The sequence below is a fragment of the Hypanus sabinus genome, chromosome 22, assembly GCF_030144855.1.
Source record: "Hypanus sabinus isolate sHypSab1 chromosome 22, sHypSab1.hap1, whole genome shotgun sequence".
In the NCBI taxonomy this organism is placed as follows: Eukaryota; Metazoa; Chordata; class Chondrichthyes; order Myliobatiformes; family Dasyatidae; genus Hypanus; species Hypanus sabinus.
The window spans coordinates 24,781,300-24,806,374 of NC_082727.1; the positions used below are offsets into that span (position 1 = coordinate 24,781,300).

General features: G+C 40.9%; 1 protein-coding gene across 1 annotated transcript; it reads left to right on the plus strand.

Moving 5' to 3' along the window:
* Positions 1-106: 106 nt before the first annotated feature.
* Positions 107-23,742, plus strand: dnajc12 (DnaJ (Hsp40) homolog, subfamily C, member 12). The gene is made up of 5 exons (XM_059947340.1): positions 107-318; positions 11,254-11,332; positions 16,394-16,533; positions 19,840-20,059; positions 23,326-23,742. The coding sequence occupies exons 1-5, from the start codon at positions 241-243 to the stop codon at positions 23,418-23,420; spliced, it is 612 nt and encodes a 203-aa protein (XP_059803323.1). The 5' UTR covers positions 107-240; the 3' UTR covers positions 23,421-23,742.
* Positions 23,743-25,075: the final 1,333 nt, after the last annotated feature.

Here is a 25,075-nt window from a genome sequence, read left to right on the forward strand (position 1 = left end):
GCTGGCGAAGGAGAGACTAACGACTCCTTGCAGAGGTCGATGTCTGCAGCGGCTTCGCACTCCCCCGAGGCGAAAATCCCTGGAGGTGGAGACTGGCCTGGCCGTGCGCGTATGTCATGGTGGCAGGTGGGCGGCACATCCGCTCCGAGTGGAGCTGCTCTTTATAAACGGCCGCTGCGCAGCCTGGCTCTAAATTAGCTGGAGCGGGACTAGTGCCAGAGTCAGCTACAGGCTCCACGGATGGACGCGATGCTGAATTTCACAACCGAGGAGGAAGACGACTATTACCAGCTGCTCGGGTGCGATGAACTGTCCACGGTGAGAGAAATCCACTTTACGGCATTTAATGGGTTAGAATCCTTAGGCTGACAAGTGTACCTCCTAGTGGGGGCAGGGGTGGTGTTGTGACGGGTGCAGAGACCTAACTGTTTCCTAACGCACTCCAGTTTGTCTCTGAGTAGCTGTCCAGCGGGCATCTCTGTGCAGGATTCCTTGCATTTGATTATACTGCGGGCCAGCACTTTACAATATGCCAGTCCATATCTCATTGAAGGGCGGGCGTCCACCAAAAGTGAGACAACAGGCATCAATCACATTGTGGGTTAATATATACTGAGGTGGGATGTCCCAGGCAAGGTTTAACAATTATTGCCCAACAGTAATTATCTTCGGAAGGTGCTGGTGAACAACCTTCTTGAATTGTTGCAATTGTTTTGCTGAAGACCCCTTCCCCAGTGGTACTGGGAAGGAATTCCAGGATTTCGACCCAGTGACAATGAAGGACCGCTGATATACTGTATTCCACACCTTGATGGCCTGCGATTTGGACGGGGACTTTTTTTTTCGTACACCCGCTGCCCTTGTTCTTTGTGGTCGAGTTTGCAGACTTAAGGAACTGCATTGCATTTTTTGGGTGGTGGTAGAGGGAGTGAATGTTTAGTGGGGGAAGATGGGGTGCCAGTCACGCTAGTTGTTTTGTCCCGAATAGTGTTGAGTTTCTCGGGAACTATTGGAGTTTCACTCACCCACACAGGGGAGAATATTCCCACGTGTCCCTGACTTGTGATTGTAGATTGTGGGCTGATCTTGTGGGTGTTAGGAAAAGAGTTAATCACTACAGGATACCTTGCATCTGACCAGTTGGTCTAGCCACAGTATTTATTAGCCTCCAGTTGGATTCCTGGTAAATGGTGACCCAATGCTATTCTAAGTGCGATTCAAATGGAGGAGCATTGATTCATCAGCTAAGTGAAGGTAGCAGGAGGAAGCTTCTTTGTCCACCTTTGAGCCGGGAATCAACGTTGAGGACTCCCAAGGGCTTCTCCCTCCTGCCTTTGGACAGTGACCTGGCATCTGCGGTGGCGGTGTCCTGCTGATTGTTGTGCTGTGGTCTGTATATGATTCTGAATGTCCAGTCTTTGGAACAGCATTTCCCAGTTTAGATATCAGACTCCAAAGGAGGATTTTGCCAGGTTGTTTGGTGGGTCATTATGGATCTTTGAACGATGTGGAATGTACAGTATTGTAATTGTGTGTCAGTGTGCACCTGTCCCATATAGCACATTTGTAACCTAATGTGAACCTTAATGTGGGCTCAGGCAAATTACATGTATATGATGTGTAACATTATAGATTTAAATGTAGGTTGGTGAGTTCAATGCCACTGTTACTACATTGGACCTCCACCAAAAGTGAGTGAACAGCAAGAGGGATAAACATAATTGTCCTTATTCTCAGCTGGAACCTTTTCTCCTTGATAGCATTGATAGAAGTGACTGTCACACAATATTTTTGAAATTTCCTCCTCTTGATTTAAAGTTGGAAGATTGCTTTGCTGTTCAATGGCATGCTGTTTAGTTGATCAGGAAGATATTCCCCATTGAATCCCTAGTCTTGATTTGTGTCAGTAGAATGAGGGATATGCTGAACCATGAGGTTAGGGTGGTATGGTAGTGCAGTGGTTAGTGTGACGCCATTAGAGTGCCAGTGACCTGGGTTCAGTTCCCACTGCTGTCTGTAAGGAAGTCATACATTCTCCCAGTGCCTGCATGGGGTTCCTCCCGCTTTCCAAAGACATATGGGATTGTAGGTTAATTGGTCACATGGGTGTAATTGGGCAGTGTGAGCCTGTATCTCTAAACAGAAATGTAAAAAAGTTCATCTTTGAGAGAAAGTCTATGGAGGGCTTGTCCTCATGCTAGGGACACGCTCCTTGTTATGTAGCACTGAAGTCTAAGGTTTGAATGGGATAAATTTGGAAGAGATCTGGCAGCTCAAGTGAGGCACTGTTTACAAACATCTTCAGCAGAAATTGTCACCATAATGTGTGACCTCCATAGTTCAGCATATTCCTCATTCTACTGTTAAAATCAAGATTGGGATCCATTCTGATTCAATGAGGATTGCAGAACTGCATGCCAGGAAAAGAGCCAGCCAAAATACCTGAAGCTGAACTCCTGGCTTGATTAACTAATGCTTTAATTAGTTTGATTAACTAATGGCATGCCACTGAACAGGAAATCAATCTTCCAACCACAGATCAGCAATATTGCAATCATACACATTCAGGCAGAAGTGCTGAGAAGGTAATCCATCTCTGCATCCTCCTGGAAAGTTTTAATCAGAGCCAATGTGATTCATTTCATACGATTTTGCAAAGTTGAGACAACGTTGTTACTGTGCCAAACAGTATCCCAGTACTAAAGAGTCACACTCTAGAATGAATTTACCTCCAGCCTAGCTAGAATCTTATTCAGTAAATTGTAATTTGCCCAGGTATGTCTTGTTCAAAATAAAGGATAAATAGAATCTAGCTAATTACTGCCTCATTGGTATGTCTGCAATATTTAGCAAAGTGATGAAGGGTGTTATCAACAGTGATGGAATGGTACTTACTCACTAATAACTTGCACTATTTCCTAGTTTTGACTTCAGCATGACCACTTGGCTCTGAACCTCATCACAGCTTCTGTCCAGCTGAATCCCAGATATACTTTACTTTTATTCTCACCAAACACTTGATACTAGAGTGTACAATCATCACAGCGATATTCGATTCTGTGCTTCGCGCTCCCTGGAGTACAAATTGAAGTAAATATAATAAAAATTTAAATTATAAATCATAATTAGAAAATAGAAAAGGGAAAGTAAGGTAGTGCAAGTCAGCTCCAGATATTTGGAAGGTACGGCCCAGATCTGCGTCAGGATTTGTTCAGCAGTCTTATCACAGTTGGAAAGAAGCTGTTCCCAAATCTGGCTGCACGAATCTTCATGCTCCTGAACCTTCTCCTGGAGGGAAGGGGGACAAAAAGTGTGTTGGCTGGGTGGGTCATGTCCTTGATTATCCTGACAGCATTGCTCCGACAGCGTGTGGTGTAAAGTGAGTCCAAGGATGGAAGATTGGTTTGTTTGATGTGCTGGGCTAGGTTCACGATCTTCTGCAGCTTCTTCCGGTCTTGGACAGGACAACTTCCATACCAGGCTGTGATGCACCCTAGAAAAATGCTTTCTACAGTGCATCTATAAAAATTAGTGAGAGTTTTAGGGGACAGGCCAAATTTCTGCAGCTTTCTCAGGAAGTAAAGGTGCTGGTGGGCATTCTTGGCAGTGGACTCTGCTTGGTTAGACCAAATCAGATCATTTGTGATGTTCACCCCAAGGAACGTAAAGGTTTTGACCTGTTCCACCTGCGCACCACCGATGTAGATGGGGTCGTGCGGTCCGCTACTCCTTCTGAAGTCAACAACCAATTCCTTCGTCTTGCTGACGTTGAGGGATAGGTTATTGTCTTTGCATCATGCCACTAAGTTCTTAATTTCCTCTCCGTACTCAGGCTCATCATTGCCTAAGATACGGCCTACAATTGTGGTGTCATCAGCAAACTTATATATTGAGTTCGATGGAAACTTGGTTACACAATCATGGGTGTACAGTGAGTACACCAGGGGGCTGAGTACACAGCCTTGTTGGGCACCGGTGCTCAGTGATTGTAGAGGAGAGCTTGTCCCCTATTTTTACAGATACGAGGTGCAAGTGACTGGCCTTGACATCACAGCAGTGTTTAACTGATTCTGTCACTGAGGAGCCCAATATATATTTCAAAGTAAAACACTCCAGTGGTTGGAGTCACATCAGGCATAAGTTAAGATGTTTGTAGTGTTGAGATATCCTTCAAGTTCCTCAGTGTGTTAAGTCTAAGCTTCTGCGACTGCTTCATGACCTCTTCCCCCCCCCCCCCCATGCTCACCACAAACTCCGCCATGATAAGGTCAGAATTCATGATATTCACAGATTGAAGAGTGTTTAGTTCCATTGGTAACTTCTCAACAAATGAAGTAGACTATGCCTGCATGCAGAAAGATCAGGCTTTATAAGGAATTGGTCAGACCATTATTAATGTGAGCAGTTCAGGGCCCCATATCTAAGAAAGGACGTGCTGGCATTGGAGAAAGTTCAGAGGAGGTTCACAAGAAAGATCCCTGGAATGAAAGGGTTTATACGAGGATTATTTGATTGCTCTGGGCCCGTTTTCACTTAAGTTTACAAGAGGAAATCTCATTGAAACCTATTGAATATTGAAAGGCCTAGATAGAGTAGATGTTGAGAAGATGTTCCTAATAGTGAGGGAGTCTAGGACCAGTGGGCACAGCTTCGGAATAGAAGGACTCCCCTTTAAACAGAGATAAGGAGGAATTTCTTTAGCCAATGGATGGGTGAATTTGTGGAATTAGTTGCTAAAGCTGGCTGTAGAGGCCAAGTCATTGGGTATACTGTATTTCAAGTGAAAGTTGATAGGTTCTTGATTCGTAAGGGTGTCTATGGTTACAGGGATAAGGCAGAAGAATGTAGTTGAGAGGGAAAATAAATCAGGATTGAGTAACAGCAGACTCAATGGGTTGAATGGCCTAATTCTGTCCCTATAAATATGTATTTACAAGAGTGCCTTGAGATGTTGAATTAGTTTAAAGGTAAGTCCACACACCACAAGACATAGAGCCAGCTTTGGGAATGAATTCCACAGATTCACCAGCCATTGGCTAAAGAAATTCCTCCTTATCTCTGCTCTAAAGGGGAGCCCCTATGCCTTATGGTTGTGGCCTTATCTTTAAACTAGTTCAACATTTCAAGACACTTCTTATAAACGCGTATTTGATAACGAGAGAGGCCAATCTCAAGAAGAGTACAATTTGGCAGATGGTGCAAAATTCTGTTAGAGAGGCATATCTGAAAAGAAAATAATCAGAAAGCTTTAGGGAAGGAATTCCATGCTTTGTGAACAAGGTGGCTGAAAAAAGAGAACAATTCCTAGTACTTGGGAGAAAAGAGATGAGATGCACAACCAGTAGTGGAATATAGAGACCTTGGAGGATTTCAGGACTGAAAAGTTTACAAAAGCATGTAATTTGTTGTCTAATTTACTTGGATCATTTATTATTAAGAATCTATTGTGTACACTTGATTACATGATGTCCACAGCAGGAACACAAATCCAAATTGACCAATTGCGTCATATCCTATTATCAGCAAAGACAACACGATCAACAGTATAATAAATAGCACTTACTCAAAAATGACGTGATCACAGATGCTCAGTTTGAATTTTGTCAGAACCCCGCAGCTTCAGAACTCTTTACAGATGTGGTACAAAGAAGAACAACGCTGTATGTGACAATGCAACAATAACCCCAGGTAAAGCAGGAGCCTATAGAATCTGTGGGAACTCTTCTCTGTTACCTGACTTTATTGCACAAAAAATAAATCTGATCGGTTTCCTTGACATTCATTAACATCTTGGGGGTGGTCAGACTTTAGGATTGACCTGATAGAACTGGATGGTGACTTGATGGAGGTGCATAAGACCATAAGACATAGGAGCAGTATCAGGCCATCTGGCCCATCAATTCTGCTCGGCCATTCAATCATGGCTGATCCTTTTTTTCTTTCTCCTCAACCCCAGTTCCCGGCCTCCCCATAACCTTTGATGCAATGTCTAATCAAGAACCTATCAATCTCTGCCTTAAATACACCCAACGACCTGGAATCCACAGCTGCATGTGGCAACAAATTTGACAAATTCACCACCTTTTGGCTAGAGAAATTTAACCACATCTCTGTTTTGAAAGGGCACCCCTTTATCCTGAGGCTGTGCTCTCCCATCATGACTCTCCACATCTACTCTGTCTAGGCCTTTCAACTTTGAAAAGTTTCAATGAAATTCCCCATCATCCTTCTGAACTTCAGAGAGTACAGACCCAGAGCTATCAAATGTTCCTTATATAATAACCCTTTCATTCCTGGAAACCTCCTCTGACCCTTCTCCAATTCCAACACATCTCTTCTAAGATTAGGGGCCCAAAACTGTTCACAATACTCAAGGTGAGGTCTTAACCAGTGCCTTATAAAGCCTCAGCATCACATCCTTGCTCTTGTATTCTAGACCTCTTGAAATGAATGCTAACGTGGCACTTGCCTTCCTCACCATTGAATCAACCTGCAAGTTGACCTTCAGGGTGTTCTGCAAAAGGACTCCCAAGTCCCTTTGCATCTCAGATTCCTGGGTTTTCTCCCCATTTAGAAAATAATTTGCATATTTATTTCTACTGCCAAAGTGCATGACCATGCATTTTCCAACATTGTAATTCATTTGCAACTAACTTGCCCATTCTCCCAATCTGTCTAAGTTCTGCATCTACCTGTTTCCTCAACACTACCTGCCCCTCCACCAACCTTTGTATCATCTGCAAACTTGGCAACAAACCCATCTATTCCATCATCTAAATCATTTATTTACAGCATAAAGAGAAATGGTGCCAACACCGACCCCTGCGGAACACCACTAGTCACTGCCAGCCAACCAGTAAGGGATCCTTTTGTTCCCACTCACTGCTTCCTACCAATCAGCCAATGCTCTAACCATGTCAGTAACTTTCTTGTAATACCATAGGCTCTTAACTTGGTAAGCAGCCTCACGTGTGGCACCTTCATTTAGTTCACCAGCCATCTTCTTGTCCCCTATTTCTCCTGGCTCATTTTCTAATCTAGCGGATCTACAGTATATCTATTTTCATTTCTCTTTTATTTTTAACATACTTGAAAAAACTTTTACTATCCACTTTATATTATTTGCTAGCTTGCTTTCATATTTCATCTTTTCCCTTCCAATGATTTTTTCAGTTGCTCTCTGTAGGTTTTTAAAAACTTCCCAATCCTCTATCTTCCTACTAGTTTTTGCTTTGTTGTATGCCCTTTCTTTTGCCTTTGTAATAGCTTTGACTTCCCTTGTCAGTCACGGTTATACTATTTTACCATTTGAGTATCTCTTCATTATTGGAATACATGTCCCGCACCTTCCTCATTTTTCCCAGAAATGCACACCATTGCTGCTCTGCTGTCATCCCTGCCAGCATCTCCTTCCAATTTACTTTGGCCAACTCCTCTCTCATACCACTGAAATTTCCCTTACTCCACTGAAATACTGCTACATCAGACTTTACTTTCTCCCTCTCAAATTTTAAGCTGAACACAGTCATATTGTGATCACTGGTTCCTAAGGGTCCTTTTACCTTAAGCTCCCTAATCTCCTCCAGTTCATTACATAACACCCAATCCAGTATAGCTGATCCCCTATTAGGCTCAACGACAAACTGCTCTAAAAAGCAGTCTCTTAGGCATTCAACAAACTCACTCTCTTGAGATCCATTACCAACCTGATTTTCCCAATCGACCTGCATGTTAAAATCTCCCATAACTACCATAACATTGCCCTTTTGACTCACCTTTTCTATTTCCTGTAGTAACCTGTGGTCCGCCTCCCAGCCACTGCTGGGATGCCTGTATATAACTGCTGTCAATGTCCTTTTACACTTGAAGTTTCTTAACTCAACCCACAAGGATTCAACATCTTCCAATCCTATGTCACATCTTTCTACAGATTTGATACTATTCTTTACCAGCAGAGCCACACCACCCCTTCTGCCTACCTTTCTATCCCTCTGATATAATGTGTAATCTTGGACATTCAGTTCCAAAATTAATACCATCCTTCAGCCACGATTCAGTGTTAGCCACAACATCATACCTGGCAATCTGTAATATTGCAACAAGATCATCCACCTTATTTCTTATACTATGCGCATTTAGATTTAACACCTTGAGTACTGTGTTTGCTATCCTTTCTGACTCTGCATCCCTAATGATTTGATACTCAGCCTGTTGGCTGCAACTAAGTCTCATCACCTGCCTGTCCTTCCTGACAATCTGACTGCACACTATCTTTACTTTTTTACCATCCGTCCTTTCTTGTGTCCCTTCACTCCGGTTCCCACCCCCCTGCCAAGTTAGTTTAAACCCTCCCCGACAGCTCTAACAAACCTGCCTGCGAGAATATTGGTCCCCCTCGGGTTCGGGTGCAACCCATCACTTTTGAACAGCTCATACCTCTCCCAAAAGATATCCCAATTATCTAAGAGCCTGAAGCTCTGCCCGCTGCACCAACTTCTCAGCCACGCACTTATCTGCCAGATCATCCTGTTTCTACCCTCACTAGTGCGCGGCAAAGGGAGCAATCCAGAAATTACTACCTGGGAGGTTCTGTTTCTCAGCTTTTGACCTAGCTCTCTCAATTCTTTTTTCAGGACCTCTTTGCTTTTCTTTCCTATGTCATTGGTACCAATATGTACTAAGACATCTGGCTGCTCCCCTTTCTTCTCCAAAATGTTGTGGATACGATCTGAGACGTCCCTGACCCTGGCACCTGGGAGACTATATACCATCCCATTCATGTCCACAAAGTTTCCTGTCTGTTTCTCTCACTATCGAGTCCCCTATGGCTATAGCTCCCTTCTTCTCTCTCTTTCCCTCTGCACCACAAACCCATGCTCAGTGCCTGTAACCCGGTCGCCGTGGCATTGTCCCGGGACATTGTCTCCCACAAAAGTATCCAAAGCGGTATACTTGTTTTTGAATGGCCACAGGGGTGCTCTGCTCTCACTGCCTATTTCCATTTCTCCTAACAGTCACCCAGCTACTCACTTCCTATAACTTCGGGGTGACTACTTCCCTGTAACTCTGATCAATTATATCCTCACTCTCCTGAACAAGCTGAAGGTCATCCAGTTGCTGCTCCAGATCCCTAACACGGTCTTCAAGGAGCTGCAGCCGGATGCACTTCATGCAGACGTAGCTTCCCGGGAGACACTGGGTGTCTCAGTTCTCCAACGTCCAGCATGAAGAGCACAGCACATAAGATGCTAAGAGGCATAGATACAATGGACAGCCAGCACCTTTTCCTAGGATAGCAGTGGCTGATAAGAGAGAGCATAGTTTGAATTTGAGTGGAGGAAAGTATAAGTGGATGTCACAGGTAGGTATTTTTACAGAGTAGTTAGTGCACAGAACACATGTTGGGGGTGGTAGTAGAGGACATTAGAGACATTTCAGAGACTCCTGGATAGCACACGGATGAAAGAAAATTGGAGGGCTGTGTGGGAGGGAAGGGTTATATTGATCTTGGAGTAGGTTAAAATGTCAGCAAAATATCATGGGCTGACGGGCCTGTATTGTGCTGTAGTGTTCTACGTTCTATATTTACAGAACCAGGACTACAAGGACAATTCGGAGGCTGTGAATTCTGACGTCTTCTCTCCCCCTAATGTGGGGAGCATGGTAGCATAGTGCTTAGCACAGCGCTTTACAGTACAGGCAACCTGGGTTCAATTCCCGCCACTGCATGTAAAGAGTTTCTACATACTCCCCATGACCATGTGGGTTTCCTCTGGGTGCTCTGATTTCCTTTCACAGTCCAAAGATGGATCAGTTGGAAGGTTAACTGGCATTGTAAATTGCCCTGTGATTAGGCTAGGATTAAATTTGGGTATTGCTGAATAGTACAGCTCAAAGGGCCAGACGGGCCTATTCCGTGCTCGGCCTAAACAAACAAATAAATAAATACAATTTCACTGCGCCCCAGAACACAGCAGCACACCTGCTTTGTAACCCATAAAGAACATCCATCCACGTTCGGACTGGCACACTCAGGTTGGCATGTGTGCCATCTACAAATTGCACTGCAGTAATTTGCCAAAGATTTTTCTACATGACACTTGCAACCGTTACTGCCTAGGAACATGACGGCAGGAAATCACATGACATCCCGATTGATGTGTATCAGTGATAACTTCCCTCCACTTCTGGAATTGTCTGTCTAACTTCATCCAGCAAGCTGCTGTTGTTTGAGAAGACAGTTCACCACCATCTTTGTAGAAGCAATTGGATATTGACAATCAATATTGGTTTTGTCAATATCCACATTCTGGGAATTTTCAATTGTTTATTGAAACAATCTCATAAAACATCCTCAATGGTAGTGCCCTATTGATAATGTACGTACATGTGAGGTACTGTTCCACAGGATGGTATGTGGCCCCAGGAAATGGCTGACATTAACAGACACTGGAGCAAGATAAGAGAAAGGACCGAGAAAAGAAACCAAACAAATATTTAACGAGGACCTTGTATGTCGACTGCATCATAACGTATTAGCTCTTGTGTAATTACAAGAGTTAATACATTATGATGCAATCCCCCAATTTAACCCTAGCCTAATCACGGGACAATTCACAGTGACCAATTAACCTACCGACCAGTACGTGACTGTGGGAGGCCAGAGGAAGCCCACACGGTCACGGGGAGGACATACAAACTCCTTACAGGCAGCACCGGGAAATGTCTAGGTTAGCGTTCTGTGCTATTTCAAGGGTTTCAAAACCTAAGTACAAGTCAAGTTATATTCTTAAGTTTAGAAGGTTTGCTTTGATTTAGCACTTCCCTTAAAATTGGAGATTCTAATACAACGGATGTGTCAGAAGTGTGCATTGTATTTTGCATACAGATTTAGACTGATATATTTAAACATCATTCTTCCTGTATTGCATTGTAATGAGTCAGAGCATTCTGTATCAGATTGGTGTCATTAAAACACAAATTAATATCTCACACTGAGAATGTGACGCAGTTTGCAATATTTACTACTGTACATGCAGAGGACTGAGCATTAGCTGTTGCCTTGGCAAATGTATTACATCATGTCAAGCATTCACTTCCATGGCTGCAAAATAAAGTAACCAATAGAGGCAATAAATACGTAAAAGGAAATGCTGTCTGATAAGTTTACCAGTGTTGTTCTGATGACATTAGTGACTTAAGGTTTATCTTTTTATCTGAAGTTGTGCAATGATTTAATATTTATTTTGTCAGACAGAGCAAATTTTGGCAGAATTTAAAGCCAAGGCCCTGAGCTGCCATCCTGACAAACATCCAGATAATCCAAAAGCAGGTAAGGCTGTATTAAGATTAAACTGTGCCCACTGAACGTCTGATGGCACTTTGCTCCAGCAAAGTGATTTATTTAGTTGGATAAATCTAGATGATGTGCTGGGTGAATCAGTGCAGACTGAGATATAGTCAGGATGCTCCAAGCTGAAGTTTCCCAAATCCACAGAGGTTCCTTTGAACTTTTGTACTTGCACACTTCCACCTCCTCTTTTACGAATAGTGAGTTAGAACGTAGAACATAGAACAGTTGCTTTGTTGCTGCTTACGCATGGGAGGGGATAGCTGGGGGGGAGTGGATGCTGTGGGGCTCGAACATTTAACTCATTCATTCTTTGTGGGCACTCCTCTGTTTTCGTGGATAGTTGCGATGATAAAAGATATATATTGTATACATTTCTCTGACATTAAATGTACCTTTGATACCTTTGAACAGTACACAGGAACAGAACCTTTGGCCCACAATTTATCAAACCAGCTAAAAAGTAAACCAAAACCACCCCCACCAAAGCTAATCCCTCAGAACTACACAATGTCCATATCCCTCTATCTTCATATTCATTTTCCTAAATGTCTTTTAAAAGCCTCTAATGTATTTACCTCTACCACCATACCAGGCAGCACACTCCAGATATCCACCACTCTCTGAGTTAAAAGCTAACTCCTCACATTCTCTTTGAACTTACCCCCTCTCACCTTAAATGCATGCCCTCTGGTATTAGACATTTCCACCCTGGGAAAAAGATTCTCCCAGTCTACTCTATCCATGCCTCTCCTAATATTATAAACCTCTACCAGTTATTGGACTTCACCATTTTCTGCTTCCGATCCAACTTGCAAAAGAGATTTGGCAAAAAGAATCCAGCAATGGGGGACACTAGTTATCTGAATAGTCTAGAGAAACTGAGATTTCTTGGTTTCTGTTTCCTTGGTTACAAGGAGGTCCAATTCTGATATTTAAAATCATGAAGGATCTAGGCAGAGAAAAGTTGTTCAAATTGGCAGAAAAGTTGTGAACTAGGCAATGCTGATTTAACATAAATGGCAAAAGGAGAAGATTTTTTTATACAGTGGGTGCTTAGCTGGTAAATTCAATTGTAGCTTTCAGAAAGGTTAGGTATACAAAGAAAAGAATGTGCAAGGTTGTGGAAAGAGGACAGTGAGGTGGTACTACATTGCTCTTTAAGCCAGTACAGATTTGACAGCTAAATGACTTCACTTTTACTGTAACTATTTTGTGATTCTGTAGAAAGAAGTGTTTGAAAAATACAAAACAAATATAAACTAATATAGTGAAAGGAACAGAAGCTTATCCATCTTTATGAAAAAGATACAAGTGTAGGCAAGAACCTCTAAAGCATAATGCGATATTGAAGATTGTCATGAGTGATTGTTTATCTGTTTGTCCACATCATGGGTGCATGAGTCATGGAGATTATGAGCCATGCTGTATATTTGAACCTGATGGACTGTGTGTTATATTAAATTAGGGTACTGTAATTCAAGCTTTCCATAAATATATTTTCTTTGTCCTTGCCCCTCAAAGAGCTTCAATAGGAAGGAAAATAGCCTAGATAAACAGCTTCTCATCAGCATTTCAGTGATGCCATGATGGATGATGCAGTGGTATATTCATTAAATAAATATCTCTCAATTTAAGTGATGGAAATAATCCTCTCTGTTGCCACAGGTAGTATGTATATTTCCATTTGTTTTTGTTAGCTTTTATATAGCTTTGAGAGATGATTGATTTAATTCCTGTTACAGAGATACTCCTTATTCATCCTGGAAAATAAAACAAGCTTGTCCACTTTAGTATTCTAAATTGTACCTACACAAATTGGACCAAATTGACTTGCCATACAGATAATACAAGAGCATGGATCTATAGCGGAGGTGGTTTTCATTTGAGTATTTTGTACTGCTAAATACTATGAATATAATGAATGAGTATGAATATTACTGTCAATGCATGTGGGCAGATGTATCAAATGTACTGTTGAATAATGTTACACCAATTTTACTGTTTCAGGATTTGTTTGTCTGGGACAACTTCAGCCTGATGCAGCGATTTCTTGAAATCACTGCTGAAGTACGTCTGTATCATCAATTCCCATGTTTGACCTGGCATCAAGAGTTGTCAGTTCAAATCCCATCCTTGGATAGCAGGCATTTCATTTTATTGTGCATTTGATAGGTCTTGTCATTGAAGAGATTTAGAGTGCTCTTATATTTGAAGTCAGTGGGAGCAAGAGTGGGTTGCTTGCCCCCCTCAGGTCACAGCCTTCTAAAAAGGACAAAACACAGTGCTTAGTTTGCACCCTGTCAACCACCTTAAACACTGAACTGTCTATAACACGTGTTATAGACAGAAGCCTCTGCCTCCCAAAAAGGACCAAGGTAGTAGGTGTTTGGGAGCACTGTCACCTGTACGTTCCCCGCTAAGAAGACACCATTCCGAAATGGAAATGTATCACCTTTCCTTCATCATTAGGTCTAAATCCTGGAATTCTCTTTTCGAAAACTTTGGGAGTAACTTCATCAGAAGAAGTACAGTATGTCAACACCATCGTCTCAAGAGCAGTAAAAGCTGGCTGTGTGTGAGACCAGATCCCAAAAGTTTTTTAAAAAAAAAGTCTTGGTTGACCCAGTTCTACACTTGACCTCTCATTTCCTGTTTCCCCATGGCATCTTTCCAATCCCTTGCTTATCAAATATATGCCTACCTAAATTAAAAATGTTGAAAACTCCACTTTCAAAGACTCAAGACCCCCCCAAAAGAATGTTTTGTCTCATTGTCTTAAATATATGACTCCATATTTTTAAAGTGACCAGCATGTTCTACGGTCTCCCACAAGAGGAAGCATATTCTTGTCCATATTTAATCTTTCAAGACACCTGAAGATATTGTGTTCCCTTTCATTCTTCTGGTCTCAACGTGACCAACCATTCCTCATAAAGCAACCTGTTAATTTCACGTATTAGTTAATAAACCTCTAAAATGCTTCCAATGCAGTAGTAAACTTCCATGAGTTTTTTAAGACCGGTACTGTTTACAATATTCTACAGGTGCTCTTGCCAATGGAGCTCAAACACATCTTCCCTATTTTTACACTCAATTCATCTATGAACGAACAATAACATTCTGTCAGCTTTCCTAATTACCTGCTACACCTCCTACACTATTGTGAATAACAAACCTGAGCACCCAGTATCTCCAGTATCTTGGAGGTTGCAATCTCTTCCCATTTAGATAAACTCTTTCCCTGTTTCTTCTTCCCCCCAGTGAAAAGGTACTCCATGTGCTGGATCTTTCACCACTCACTTAATCCTATCATTTTAAATTTTATCATTTCCACAACTTCCTACCTCTCTCTGGCAAGCTAGTACGGTAATCAATTCTTCAGTGTTTTCATCCAATTCATTTACATAAATCATAAAATGTTGTGGCAGATTCAATCACTGTGGTACACTAGTCATTACATTTCACCAATTAGAAGCACCATTTTGCCTATTTTTTTTCTCTATTAGCCAGCCAATCTTATTTTTATTTTTCTCCTCTACCACAAGATTGCATTTTTTCATTGTAAACTTTGATGCAGTAGCTTAACAAAGTTCAAAGAAAAATTGCTATCAAGGTACATACTTCACTACCTTGAGATTCAATTTCTTACAACTCAAAGCAATAGAGTTTATTAAAAAACTATAATTAACATTGAGAGACAAACAGCCAAAGTGCAAAAGAAGAGAAATCATGCAAATAATAATGAAAAAGCAATTAAATAATACTGAACACATGAGTTGTAGACCCTTGTAGGTGATTCTATAGGATGTGGAGTCATTTCAGTATTGTGGTGAGTGAAGTTATCCACACTAGTTCAGTTAATTGAAGGGTATTAACTGTTCCTGAACCTGGAGTGTGGGATCTAAAGCTTCTGAACCTCCTGCTGGTAGCAGTGAGAAGAGAGCATGGCCAGGATGAAGTGCCAAATTGAAATTTTAGGTATTCTGAATTTAGGTCTTCTGAATCACCTTTATCCTTAGAATTTTGTCTTCAAAACATTTCAATAGATTGGTCAAACATGATCTTTCTTCCACAAGATCACCTTGTCTGATTATTCAGAACTTTTCTAAGTGAATGATGTTGTTTTGTATCTGATTCTATCACAACCTGTGACAATGTGATCCAGATATCAACCACTCTCTTTGTAACAACAAACTTAGCCATGTGTTCCTCTGTAAATATCCCATCCCTGGACTTAATTTTGAAGAACTGGCAACAGATCTTTGTAAACGTGTGTTCCAGATTTTCAACGTTCTTTGTGTGACTGTGTTTCCTTGCATTGTCATTTAATGTCCAGTTTGTAGAATTTTAGAATCCAGTGCAAGGCCAGTCAGCTCACTGTATCTGTGTTGTGCAAATAAGGGCCACCGACTTTCCAGCTCTTGGTTGGTAGCCGTGTGAGTGATGACACATTTCACCAGTCCAAGTATTATTAAACGTTGCTGATTACTTCATCCTTTACCAGGCTATCAACAGTTCCACACCCCACCACGAGTCACCCTTGAAATCTGCATGATTTTTTCCCTTCAATTACTTTCTCATGCTTCAACCAATTATTAAATCTTCTCCTCTTATTTTTCATTGCCACTATCTTGACCTCTCATTGTGTTCTGCACTTCAATTTAATCTGACTGCAATATTCATTATACTGTATTTAAAGAGGCAAACCCAGCATAGACAATGTTTCTTCATAATTAAAATCTCCAACCTTGATGACATTTTGTCCTTCAATTACATCTTTCCTGTAATGAGAAATCCAGAACCATACTCTGTACGGCTCTAGCATAACCCCCCCTGCCCCTGTACGTTCAGCCAATTAAAGTGAAATCCCTATCTGGTGCCTTCAGTAACTCTACCTCAGCCCCCTGATCCTGTGGCTGCAGTCTCACTGCCACAGGGGACAATAGGCGTGCGAACAGCTCTAGTCCTGGATGGAGTGCTGTGGAGAGCAGGAGTTTTCAGAATCATTAACCAGTTTCTGTTTTACTTCTGCAAATCCAGTGGAGCAGTTTCAGAAGCTGCAGCAAGCGAAAGCAACCCTGACCGATGAAGACCGACGTTCCCGCTATGACCACTGGTATCGCAGCAAGATTGCAATTCCATTTCGTCAGTGGGAGGCTCTAAGTGATGCTGTCAAAATGGTAGGTAGTGGTTCATTTGCACATTTTGTCTGAGAGATAAACCTACTTACTGTCTTCCAGTGGACTTCAGACTTAATGCATCTGGGGATTTGAACCGTCTCCATATTGCTACTAAAGGCTACCATTATCCATTGATTTATGCTTAGAAACACTCTTACTTCTTTCAGTTTTATGGACCTTTACAATTCTAAAAGTGTACAAAAGTCTCATATAGACAATTCCCTTGTCAACTTCCATAAGATTGATGCCATTGGAAGGAACAAATGCAATTTCTTTCTCTTTATTTGGAACTATTGTCTTTATGGAATATAGGCATGTGAGAACAATTTGACCTGTGCATGTCTTCCACCATTTATTCTCCTTAAACATGTTGTACATGTTGGTGTTTTCACTATTTCAAGATGAGGTACAATACTGTGTATGCATGTGCCTTTCTGTATATCACCTTCCAGATTCTTGATAAATTCCCTAAAGGCTGTGTTTAAAGAATAATGGAGTAATATTCTCCATTAACACCAGGTGCAGAAGGGGGAATAGGGTGGGATGAGTCAAGATGGGAGCAAGATACTGTCACAACTACATCGGTCTTTGTAAAGTGCTGACTGTGCATGAACAGCATCTACAACTTGTGCCAAAGCCCCAGAGTATTGTTATTTTCAAGAGTCAATCATATCTGGGAATCTGGAAGAATATGGATTTGTAAAATACTAACTACGACAGCATATTGCCGTAAAAAAGATACAGTGTAGAAACAGGCCCTTTGCCCCACCTAGTCTGCACCAACCATCATGCATTTGTTTTATACCAATACTACTTGAACCCAGTCTAGCTTTCCCAAATTTCCATGGATACACTGCCCCCCCCCCCCACATTCTACCCCTCACCGACACACTGGATATTTTCTAATGATCAGTTAACCTACCACCCCTCCCCTCCCCCCGGTCTTTGGAATCTATAAGAAGCTAGAGGACCTAGACAAAACATATGGGGGAAGAGAGAGAAAAATACAAATTCTACCTCCACAGCAGAGGTTGGGATTTAATCTAATTGGCTGTTCTGGTTGGAATGGTGTTGGATTAGAGGAAAGACTGGCCAATTGTTGAATCAGCTACCTCCTGAATGTCTTGTGCCAGTGGAACGGGTCCTTGCTGCTCTGCTGGGAGGCACTGAATGGGACCCTGTCCTTTCCAGAAACCTGTAGTTCATTTTAGGACTCCTGGGCAGTGGTGGGGTGAAGTGAATTCTGTACACATTGCGGACTCATACCCAAGACACCAGCCAACATGGCAGAAATATTTTGGGCAAGCAACTAAACGGAGGCAAGAATAAAATCTAACTATTGTTCCAACTTAGCTGATTGGCTGAGGATCCTGGTGACATTTGCTAGCTGTTCTGTCTTGAGGTGGGGAAAGGGAAAATGTGTACAGAGTGGACACAGCTAAGATTACCTGTAAAATGACAGAAGTGACATGGTACATTTGTGTGAAGTGCTGAATGATGTTGCTGCTTTGGCCGTAGGAGTTTAGAGAGCTTGACGTTTGATTGTAAGTAATGCATAATATGGTTGCAGAAAGTCAGGGAGGAGCAAGCATAAGAAGCACAAATGCATTGTCTTAAACACTCCTGTAGAGAGTTAAAGCCTGTTTTTCCCATGTAATATTACCGGCCTGGAGTCTCTTCTGATAGGAACACTCAATGGGGAAATGATCAGTGGATTCTAATACCGGATCAAAGTACTTTTAAGTTTGAGGACTAATCATTCTTAAAGTCTGCCTTACCAGCCATCACTCACCTTTCTTCTTACTATGTGAGTGTAATAGCCTCCGGTAGCTTTGAAAAAAATACATTAATGAATCATAATGAATATATTTTCACTGGAAAGGTTTGTCCTTCTGAGCAAATTGTGGTTGTGATGGTAACTGTGAATGTGACACAAAAATGCATCTGAAGCATCTTGCTCTTTTGAACTAGAGAAAAACATCAGATTTGTAATGCAAATTGAATTAAGGCTCCCAGGGTTTTAATGTTGCTTGATGTGATGAAGTGTAGAAGTTGCCCTTATGCTGACGCATTGGGATCACTGAATATGTTGGGAAATGTTTCCAAACCATGAGCCTTTTTGCTGGCTGTGTATAATATGCAAGCTGCTCTCCCCTGTTGCTGAACAGAGATTATTCTGTCAAATTGTAAATTGCCACCGCATGCTTAGACCAATTACAAAAAATACATGCAACAAAATGGTAACTTGCATCATTATGTAGGTTGCCCTGGTCGAAGGTATCCTGTAACATTCCCAACTGCAAGACTTTGTATCTCAGTATCCAAAGGGGAGTGTTTATAGTAGGTAAAGCCTGCTTAAAATTAATGCATGGTGATTTTTTGATCTCAGCTTGACTGCTTTGCATCCAGTGGGCATATTAAAGATAATAAGAATAACCTTTATCTTTAGTTTCAATTGCAATTACGACTGAAATTATTAATAGAAATAAAAACAGTCTTCTATCTGCATTTGGGAGTACTGTGGGGATCTGTATCAGGCAGTTTCTATAAATATCAGTACTAATACTGAAGACTGACAGATGGAACTCTATCAAGTTTGTGCTTTTGTGAGCCCTAGTATCCCTATTTGGTGAATTCCTTAACAGGTCCATTCCAAAACTAATGGGTTCTAAGCCATGTGGCTTCCATAGTTGATGAGCTCTTGGGAAAGTGATAATTATTATATTGATGCAGATACCACACATTGTCTGGACAAAACATCTCAACTAAACTCTATATATCTTTGGTACTGTCGTATACTGTTCAGCTAGGTCTTCTTGCACACAGAAACAAACTACAATAAATTCAAAGTGGATCAAATTATAGACGCATGTACTCCCTTGCAAGGGAAGCTACTCCATACATTTCATCTAGAAAAAGCTTCAATCCTATACCTCAAAATAAACCATTTTTATACTTTTTCCAGAGAACAGTAATTAACTCCGTTCCATAACGTTCCTCTGTTATCTCCATCTTTATCTGGTTCTGACATTTGTTCTTTAGAAACTGTGTCCTGTTTACCCCTGTTGTCAAAACATCCCACCCCCGCCATAAAACACACATCTCTTGTCACAAAACACACACAGCTTCCTTTAAGCCTCTATCCAAACCAGCAAAGCATTCTGGGATTTCATAGGTTCCATTTTGTCACACTACATTTTACAGAAGTTACAAATTCATAAACGCTTCAGGGATACAGATATATTTTCACAGTACCAGTCCTTAACAGATAGAAAAGGTATTCATACAATATATTGCATCTTCTAGACAATGCACTGGGCAGTAAGAAGTAAGAAAGAACCAATGCTGGAAGCGCCTACTGCAGATTCTGATGGCTCCACCATGACAGGGGAACAAAGACAAACTACAGAGGAAGATTGGAATGAAAGTTCTCCTGTGCAACAGGCTGACAGTGATGGAGCTGGAGTCAAAGAGACAGAAGTGATAAATGAGGATCAACATTTTGCCGAGGATCCCACTTCTCCACGTAAGCAAAGGAAAATAAATTTTACATAGTGAAAAGATATAGATTTACTGAAGGTGCAATTAATGTCAAATGATCAATAACCTAATGGTGATGCCGCCAGCTAACATAACTGTTGCTAACATTCGGATACTCATTACCAAACAAAAGTGTAGGTCTCTTAGAGTGGAGCTTTATCATTTGTGGGAAAGTCTTTTAGAAGCTGAACATCGTAAACTATTCTCAAATAATGAAATTCATCCCAATCATAATCTGAATTTTGAATAACATTTTACTCATTATCCTAAGATATTTTGAACCATATCTCTCCATGGCTAATTACAATACAATAAGTATTCCTCTGTAGCACAAACAAAATGCTGGAGGAACTCAGCAGATCAGGCAGCATCTATGAAGAGGAATAAACAGTTGATATTTTGGACCGAGGGTCTCCATAGATGTTGCCTGATCTGCAGAGTTTCTCCAGCATTTTGTGTGTGTTGCTCTGGATTTCCAGAATCTGTGGAAACTCTTGTGTTTATAAACTCTTCTATCTTTCAATAACTTTTGAATAAACCATTAAAGACATTATTAAACAGCAGTATCCCCATTTTAAAGCATGCTTGGTTCTATCCCATTTCTAAAATCTACTTGTGGAAATTAGTCAGAAATCCCAGAACATGTGGTTCAAGATACAACATGAGGAAGTAATTCAAAGACTGGGATAGAAGCCATTAAAAAATCATGAAGTAATAGGCTGGCATAGCCAGTTCATTTGAGATAATTTTACTATGTTTGGGAGAAACAGTGACTTTGGGAGTTTCACAAATTGGACCAACAATCACAGGGTGACCTTTTGCTATGTCTGATGAAAACTAATTAAAAATTATTTAATGCAGTACACACAAAATGCAGGAGGAATGTTTTGGGCTGAAATCCTTTGGCTGGAAGCCCAATATTGAGAGAGACTGAGGAGTGTATCCTCTAGAGTTTTGAAGAATGTGAGGAGGTTTCATCAAAACATCCTAAATTCTTAGGGCTTTCCAGGCTGGATGCAAGAGGATGTTTCTCCAGGCTGAAGAGCCTTAAACCAGGCCTCACGGAGTGGAATAAGGGATAGTCTGGTTGGGATTGAGACAAGAAAGCATTTCTTCATGGTAGTCTGCCTTTACAGTTTTCAACCCTGGAAGCTGTGCCATTGAGTTCATATAAACGTGGCATGAGTACATTTCTGGATATAAGGGATATGTAAGTAGGCCAGGTAAACAGAGGTGAGATAGAAGATCTGCCACATTCCTGATGAATGGTTGAGAAGGTTTGATAGGTTGAATGGCCAACACCTGATACATCTTTTGTGTTCTCTTCTTGGTTTCACTTCATCTAGACATTCATGTGTTCTATAGTAGTCTGAGGTTTAGTTGGTTGAATTTGTTATTCAAGCTGTTTTGCTCAATGCTGAAGCTTGAAACTGGGAAGCTTCACTGAGAGCTTAGACAGAACAATTTTTGTTTTGCTGATCTTTGAGAGGAATGTTAGGAGCAGGGCTTTCAGCAGAGAGCCTTAAGAAGGTTTGGGTAATATTCTAAAGTGCATCTGGGAACTGGTTGTTTTGGGGAGTGGCCCAATGCACTGCAGGTATAGTGGGTTTGCCCACAAGTGAGATCTAAAACTGACCAGAAGCAATTTTTGACCACTGATTTGAGGGTAGTTGGTAAGGTCACTTCTGTGTGTCAGTGGTCTTGTTTAGAGCTGTGCAAGTATAACCAGATGTGCAGAGACAGTTGCTAGACCAAACTGAAATTTCAACCTCCTGAATTAAATATAACTTTGGGAAATCCTCTATGGAAGTACCAAACTCTTCTGCACTTAAAACAGACTGACATTTGATCTCTCAGCAATGGAAGTGCTAAATCGTTTTAGAGCCATAAGAATATGTAGGTACTGGGAACCTAGAGTAACACACAAAATACTGGAAGAACTCAGCAGATCATGCAGCATTTATGGAAGAATTGGACAATCAACACTTCAGGTTTAGACTGTTTGACCGGACCTTTCCTAATTTCCCTTGAACTGCCTGACCATTTGAGTTCATTTTGCTTTGTGTGTTTTGCTCTGAGTCATTATTGTATATTGCTCATGTACATTATCAGTAATTGTGACCTGTCCATCAACTTCCTGAGATTGTTTGCACAGATTCTCCCTAGCCATTGACAATGGTTTGGTACCCAGATATTCTCATTGCAGAGTGAAGATCAACCACATCTTGTGGATTGTGCTGCCCATAGTCGGCTTTACTCTTGCAGTTTGCCAAAGTGATTTTCTGTGACAATATGGATGCTTACTGTGGTAAAGAGAATTTTTTTTTATTTTCAACTGATCATGTTGCTCCCCACTATATTTGACCATTTAAGCCGTGCTTACTCAATTCTGCCTTTTTCTTGTTCTAGTCTTGCTCTGGGAAATTCAACAGCTTTACATGCCTATAAGCATTTTTCTAAAGTCAATTCTGACAAGTGTAGTAGTTGTTCCTTTAGGCTGGACTCCCAAGATTCTATAAATAATCTGCTTTGTAGTGGAGTCCTTTTAAATGTGTGAAACTACAATTCTCTTTTGTTCTGTTGAGAAAGCTTAAATAATTGAACCTGCTCCTGGTTATAAGAAGGGGCCTCAGTCAACAGTTCCTTTCTGTGTTTGTAATCCTTTACATGCTTTCTCCAGGCTGTCCTTTCAAGATTGACAAAATTCTTTTGTGACCAAATGAAAGATACACTAACATTTACACTTCTACTCCATCATTGTTTCAACAACCAATGGCTTTGATATCAGGACTGGACAACTTATAATTAAAAACACAAATTAAAACTAAACAATAAACTTATAGTGCCTGTTTAGTGTTTTACTGTGGCTTTGCCCACAGATGTAGCCAGACAGCTTGGAACTTTAGACACTAATGTTGGAGAGTAGCCTCACATGATACAATCTCTAAAGTGACTGAGTTATTTGTGTTTATGACTGTCTTTACACTTTTTATATTCTTTCAAGAGATGCCCACACGTAATTGTCCTTGAAGGTGGCGATAAGGTGCAATTTTGAAATAAATACTAGATACAATTGTGATGTTTGAGAGACATTTAGGCAGAAAAGTGAATAGTTGGGTGTAGAAGGATGTGGAGACGGGAATAGGATTAACATACTGTAGGTGGGCAAAAAATTTGGTATAGAAGAAAAGCACATTTTTATGCTGTAAGGCTCTATGATCCTATAACTTGTTCAATTTTTTCTTCCTTTAGGAATTTTCAACATCAGCGACTGCCACTATCATTTCCGCTGGTCAGCCGATGCTCCCTCAGAATTACTAAGAAAATTCAGGAACTATGAAATTTGAAGTTTCACCAGGGATTCTCAACTTTACTAAAATATTTCTTGTCAGATCAGTTTATCCTTTGTATTTTGAATGTCCTGTGGAAAGTTTTATTTTGTGATATGTTGTGTATTTCACCTGAGAAATAGTTAGAGATGAGCGTCTCTATAAATAGTCTTACTTATTTCTTATATATATATATATAATTAAATGTTACTGTTCCTCAGACTACCAGTTTTATGTAGGTGTTTGTAAGAAGCAAACTGCATTTTCTGATCTTCATTCCTTGAGGTCTTGCTGTGTAATTTTGAAATGGGAGTTAAAATATTTAATTCACTCAAAGCCATTGTCTTTCATTGTGATTATTATCATTTATATTATGTTAGAATTCAGTATTTACTGAATTCTTTCTGCAGTATTCTCTTAAAGGCACCACTTGCTTGATTCAGCTAATCTGTGTATACTTACAAAAGCAACATCATGGTCTTTGCCCATTACTGGCAGGCTGGCCTACTGGCAGATCTGGAACTCACTCCTTAAAGTTCCCCAGTCCCTTTTAGAATGTTCCTTAAAAATCTCTGATCAGCCATTGAGTCACCTGATCTAATGTCTCCTTCGAGTTGTGCCCATAGAGTCATAAAGCACTACAGCACAGAAACAGGACATGTGACCCATCTAAAGTTCAAAGTGACTTTTATCATTAGAGTACATATTTGTCTCCACATAAAACTCTGAGATTTATTTTCCTGTGGGCATACTCTGAAAATCTATAGAATAGTGACTATAACAGGATCAATGAAAGACCAACTAGAGTGCAGAAGACAACAAACTGTGCAAATGCAAATATAAATAACAAGAACATAAAATAACAAGATAAAGAGCCCCTAAAGTGTGATCATTTGTTGTGAGAACATCTCAATGAATGGGCATGTGAGTGTGGATGCCCCTTTTGTTCAGGAGACCGATGATTGAGTGGTAGTAACTGTTCTTGAACCTTGTGATGCAAGTCCTGAGGTTCTTCTACCTTCTAACTTGATGGTAGCAGCAAGAAGAAAGCACGGCCTGGTGGTGGGGATATCTGATGATGGATGCTGCTTTCCTACGATACTGTTTCATGTAGGTGTGCTCAATGGTTGGGGGGCTTTACCCATTACGTTCTGAGCAAATCCACTATCTTTTGTAGGATTTTCCATTCAAAGGCATTGGTGTTTCCACACCAGGCTGTGATGCAGCCAGTCAGTACACTCTCCGCTATAGAAATTTGTCAAAGTTTTTGATGTCATGCTGTATCTCTGCAGGCTCCTAAGGAAGTAGATGTGCTGCTGTGCTTTCTTCACAATTATATTTATGTGTGGGGTCCAGGACAGGTCCTCTGAAGTGGTAACTCCCAGTTCCTAACCTTCTCCATGTCTGATTCTCCATTGAGGACTGGCTCATGGACCTCTGGTTTCCCTCTCCTGAAGTCTACAACTAGCTCCTTGGTCTTGCTGACATTGAACTCTTATGACACCATTCAGCCAAATTTTCAATCTCCCTCCTATATGTTGATTCATCACCACCTTTGATTCAGCCCACCACAGTGGTGTCATCAGCAAACTTGAATATGGTGTTGGAGCTGTACTTAGCCACATAGTCATGGGTGTAAAGTGGTGTAGAGCAGGGGACTAAGCACACGGCCT